This window comes from Lactuca virosa, chromosome 6 (assembly GCF_052849685.1).
Source record: "Lactuca virosa cultivar CGN04683 chromosome 6, Lactuca_virosa_CGN04683_v6, whole genome shotgun sequence".
NCBI lineage: Eukaryota > Viridiplantae > Streptophyta > Magnoliopsida > Asterales > Asteraceae > Lactuca > Lactuca virosa.
The window spans coordinates 211,457,618-211,463,597 of NC_136431.1; the positions used below are offsets into that span (position 1 = coordinate 211,457,618).

Sequence of the window (5,980 nt, forward strand, 5' to 3'; positions counted from 1 at the left end):
AATTCTACTGTTGTTTGTTAGCCCATGGCAGGCCCATCTTATATATTATCGTTTACTTAATGAAAAAAGAAAACAAATATTTGTTGTTTTTTATCATTCATTTAGATGAATGAGATCTAAACTTACCGAAAGCACACCACCGCATGCAAGTACTTATTAGCTTCACCTACTTGACACCCTTCCCTGTATGAATTCTTCTGTCTATTTTTATATAATTCTGATAAGGTTGTTAGGAGTGGACAAACATATTTGAATATTTTGAGTCAGTTTCGAACAAAACAAAGCGTGGATTCGGAATATAATATTATATACTTGCTACATGGAGTATTTATTTAATTTTCATAAATGTCAACGCTTGCCTCCCCTATGCCTTGATGTTCTATGCCGACCAAGACTTATCAAATCTAGCATCATTATTGCTTAGTTTAAACTTCTTACAGCTGTTTAAACTAACATAAATCTAGATCTTTGACTACCCTAGTTCTCATATTTTCTCATTTTTTAAGCTATTTTTATGCGGTTGACAGGGTTGAGTACAAATTATATGGTTCTTTCTTGGTAGGACACTTATAAACTCACGCCTGGTTGATACTAGAAAAGGAGTATATAGGTCAATTTCGAAAATTAACAATTTAGAATTTAGAATCAATAACCTAATGGTTTTAATGCCTCAAAGGCCAAAGCGGTGATCCAAAAGGAGCGGTTTTAGGAAGAATTTTTCTAGAAATATGTCGAGTACGTGACTATCTCTTGTTCAAAAAGTTAAAACATAGAGAAGCTGACTAGAAATAACCATAAATCTTAATAATGGTAATACTGAAGTCAAAACGTATGAGAAGGTGATTGACCATGGATATTAAAGAAGAGCACGTGACTATCTCTGATTCAATCTCATTTGTTTTTTATAGTCGTTTAAAAGAGCAATTAATTAAGTACCTCCTGTTCAATCTCATGGATGGATAGTCTATCTGTAAAACCTTCACTGCACAAGTGTTTAAGGATTTTATAAGTAGTATATAAACCCCTCCAACGATCTTATGTTCTTCATCCAACCCCACTTCACTTTTCATATCTCTCACTCTTGATTAACATATTCCCTCAAACCCTATTACTCTGAGTTATGGATAAACTAGGAGTTTACTTGCAAATCCTCCTTGTGGCCCTCCTCTACACCACGAGCAATGCCTCCACCGCTGCCATGAACTACGTCACAGCCTCATGCAATACAACCCGCTACCCATCACTCTGTGTCCGTTGTCTCTCAAGTTATGCGGATTCTATCCAAGGAAACGATTTAAAGCTTGCCAAAGCAGCCATTTCTGTGAGCCTAAACAACGCCAATTCCACGACAGCATACATTTCAAAACTGGCTGCGTCCTCAGGACTGAAACCAAACATCTACCAAGCTGTGAAAGACTGTGTCAACAATATGAACAACTGTGTGTCAAGCCTAAACCAGTCGGTTCAGGAGCTCGAGAAAATGGGTCAGTTTAGAGGCCAGAGCTTCGAATGGCACATGAGTAACATCAAAACATGGGTGAGTTCTGCTCTTACGAATCAAAACACCTGTAGTAGAGGATTCTCTGATGGTTCCGTTGATGGACCTGTGAAGGATGCTGTTGTTAGGAGGATGAGTTATGTAACACAGCTCACTAGCAATGCACTTGCTTTGGTCAATAGGTTTGCTTTGAGGCATAAAGCTGGTACCCACATGCCTTAAACACTCAGACGGTTCATGGTTTCCAACACAGAGAGAAAATGTCATAGAAATCTAGCTAGGTTACGTGGGCACTCGATATATACGGTTACATTCCTATACTGACTTGTAACCTGTGCAACAAAACTTATACATTAATAGTTGTTTTTTCTTTCACTAGTTTTTGTCTTGTATCATGCAAAATTAATTGGTTACTATTTATGTGCATGTTCCTAATCACAAATTTGTTAACCCGTAGCGTTAGCAATGCTGCCTTTCACAATCTCTATTAAGATGGATCCATATATCAAGATTGGGATCAGGATTTCAAGATCCTATAAAAATAACATACAAGGTAATTGATCATATATAAAATATATATACTTTGGATATAACATGGTTAAATTGCTCAAAAAGGTAATAGCTTAAAAAATTATTAGGATTAATTATTTATCATATAACTAGTTTATAACACGTGAGAATTACGGTTACAAAATTAATTAAATCTTCATACTAAAACTTTAAAATTATTAATCAAATATTTTAAATAAATTATTAATTAAGAGATATTTTTTAGTTATATAAAATTATAATCGTTGATTTAAATAAATATGTGACCTTATAATATGTATTAATTTTATTCTAATTTTTATTCTAATTTTATTAATATAATGTAATTAGAGTGAGAAAATTTAAAATTTAAAATTTGAAATAGAGAATCAATAGGTTGACAAGTGGCATGATATTAAATAGAAAGCCTCATAAAATGACACATGGCAAAAGGAGAATAAACATATTCTTTTATTAGAATAATAAGGAGAGAAAGATAATAGCAACTTGCAATCTTTATGTTATTTGTCTTAAATATCTAACACATTATTTGTTTTAATTTTAAAGAAGAAAGCATTAACGATTTCAATTTTTGAAGCTCAATTAAAAACTATAATTTCTCAAAACAAAAAAAAAACAAAAAAAACAAAAAAAAAACTGGAAAAATGTTCACTTCATTGTTAATGAGCTTCAACTTTTGAAGGAAGATATTAATAATAATTCAAAGCTAAATCTCTAATTCTAACGTCAATAAGGATAAAACATAAAAGAAGAAAAATAATTATATTTTGTTAGTCATTATGGTTTACAAAACAGTAAAAGAATGGGTTATTCTTGATTAACCATTGGGTAAAAACATCGAATTAACTAGTAAATAGGTAAAGATAACAAAAATTAGATTCAAATTTGACAATTTTCATTGAGTGGTAGGATTGGATCGGATCTCAATCTTACGATCCTGATCACCATCCTACAATCTTGTGTGAGATCTTATATATCATATGATCCTACTCGATCCAATAAAATTTTCATAGGTAGTAGGATCATAAAATCAAAAACACGATTTTGACAACTTTAATATCTATTAATCATCAACCTTATCCATAGTTTCGTTTTATCATATCATTTGTTTCATCCACTTTCTATTGATTTAAACTTTCTCTAATTATTTACTACTAGGAAAAATATCAACACTTTTAGATTCAGATTCAAAGAGGCTTGGTTTTAGTTAACGGTTCCTCTACCAAAGAGTTCCAGATTCAGAGAGGCTTGAGGCAAGGAGACACTCTGTCTCCTTTTCTTTTTATTTTAGCTATGGAGGGTTTACATGTGGCTTTAGAGAGGGCTCGGACAGATAATGCTTTCAGAGGGATCTTTATTGGTGGTATTGAGATTTCTCATCTCGTTTACACGAATGATGTAGTTCTTCTTTCTCCCTGGAGTTTGGATAATGCGAATCATTTGGTCCGTATTTTGAGATGTTTCTATATGGCTTTCGGTTTAAAATTCAATTTGCATAAAAGCAAATTGATTAGAGTTGGGGTCTCTTCCTCCCAGATTTCGAGTATGGCTAGTAGTATGGGTTGTGCTTATGAGTCTATTCCTTTTATACATCCTGGGGTGCCGGTGGGTCAAAACATGTCACATGTTAATGGGTGGCTTCCATTATAGATAGATTTTGTTCCAGATTAGCAGGGTGGAAGGCTAAATGTCTTTCGGTGGGTGGTCACCTTGCCTTCATTAAGTCGGTTCTTGGCTCTATAGGTAGCTATTTGATGTCGGTCTTCCCTATTCCGATTATGGTTCTTAGATCCTAGGAGTCTATGAGAGCCAACGTCTTTTGGGGTGCTGATTTGGATGAGAGACGATTGTATTGAATTAGATGGGATAGAATCTTGGCCTCTAAACGTATTAGGGGCCTGGGAGTTGGTAGCATGTTTGCTATTAACATGGCTATGACTTTTAAATGGAGGTGGAGATTCTTTCATCACCCAGGTTTATTGTGGGTGAGAGTAGTTAAAGATATATATGGTTCGGATGGAGGTTGTTCTTCTTTGAAGCCTCGTAGTTCTAGCAATGGGCCTTGGAATAATATTATTCATATGCTTTCTAGTTTGTGTGACCGTGATATTGACATCATGTCTATGTGTCCTATTAGAGTGGGGGATGGGGTCTATACGTCCTTCTGGAAAGATAGATGGGTGAGTGATTTACCTCTTGCAGATACTTTTCACAGGATTTTTGCCTTAGATATCTATAAATTGGAGTATGTCAGATATTGATTTTCCTTTTGTTAGGGTCCTGATACCTTTCGTCGGTTGTCTAGGGGTGGAATTGAGCAGACTCAGTGGGAATATTTTATGTTTATTAAAAAGGATCTTCAGCTTCAACCTAGACCTGATAGATTGAGATGGACCGGTGATGTTTCTGACACCTTCTCTGTTTCATCGGCTCAGGATTTTATTGATAGTAATATGCTTGATGTGAGTGGTTTAGAGACTAGATGGAAGAATTGGGTCCCCATTAAGATTAATATTCTTATATGGAGAATCACGCATCTTGGTATTTATACTAGGGAGAGATTATCGCATAGGGGTATTGAGGTGGAGTCGATCCTCTCTCATATCTGTCATGTTGTAGTGGAGACGATTGACCACATTTTTGTTGGGTGTATGGAGCTAAATGATATCTGGAGACGAATTTCTATTTGGTGGAATGTGCAATTGCCTGATCAATTGACCATTCCATCTCTTCTTTCTTGGGTTGATACGACTAACATGCAGGGAGGTCAATGCAAGGCTTTGGATGCAGTTATTTTGACGACCTTTTGCTGTTTGTGGAATTTTCATAATTCCATAGTTTTTGGAACTGCTAATCCTAGGAAATCCATTCTTTTTGATGATATTATTGATACATTGTTTTTATGGATTTCTAATAGTAGTAAAGCTAAGCTAGTTTGGACTCTGGCTTCATAATCCCGTTTTAGCTTCTATTATGTTGTAATGGATTCTTTCTAGCTCCTTGCTAGTTTTATTTATAAAATTTTATGTCGTTCAAAACAATAATATCGACACTTTGTATAGGTTTAAAATAATAGAGTTCAAATTTTAATAAACATGTTAAAAATGGATATCTCATTAACATTAACTATAAAATAATTTTTCTACTAAGTTACATATAAATTCTAACTATTTTAAATAATATTACTCGATAAGCTTTATCCTCACCTTAAACATCGATAACATTACATATATAACTTCTAGTTTTTTGTTATTTTTAATCATTATGATTAATTAATTTAAAAGTTACTTATTCGATTTTATTTTAATTCAAATCGTTATGATTATTTAAATATCAACCATTGTTTTGAAAGTAATGTTACATAATTTATTATTTTTGTTACTATAAATCATTAGTATTCTTAATTAATTTTTATTACTAGTAAAAAATAATAGAAGACGTAATAGCTACTTATTATTTTATTAAAAAAACGTCAGATACTAAAGTCTAGGTCTATTTTACGTAATTTTATTGATTAATGATAGAATTAAAATCATTTGACAAATCATGAGAGACTCAAATAAAATAACCATATAACAAATAATTTAGAGGATCTAATATTATTTAGAGGTTGTAAATAACCAAATATAATTTTAAGATTTTGTTGATCCATTTGCTTGTTTAATTGTATTATATTTACTATTTTTTATTTTACCATTTTTCTCTGTAGTAAAAATATATATATATATAATGTAGCATATCTTTGAATAATAAGTCAAATATTTAGCCTATAGAATTAAACCTAATTAGTAATAAGGAAAGTCATTAAGAGGTTATAGAACAATGTTGATAACTTAAGGTCTATATGAGCTTCTTTACGGCTCTTGTCACTTTAAAAGGTAATAGTCATTAAGTCACTATGGAAATAGGGTGTATTTGACTTAAAATATGTTT

General features: G+C 32.6%; 1 protein-coding gene and 1 pseudogene across 1 annotated transcript; both read left to right on the forward strand.

Annotated features, from left to right (window-relative positions):
- Positions 1–1,060: 1,060 nt before the first annotated feature.
- On the forward strand, positions 1,061–1,873 carry LOC145121132 (21 kDa protein pseudogene; annotated as a pseudogene).
- A 2,513-nt stretch (positions 1,874–4,386) lies between these two features.
- LOC145122268 (uncharacterized) lies at positions 4,387–5,001 on the forward strand. Its single transcript, XM_079057895.1, has one exon. It carries the CDS (start codon positions 4,387–4,389, stop codon positions 4,999–5,001), a length of 615 nt encoding a protein of 204 aa, XP_078914021.1.
- The last annotated feature ends 979 nt before the right edge of the window (positions 5,002–5,980 follow it).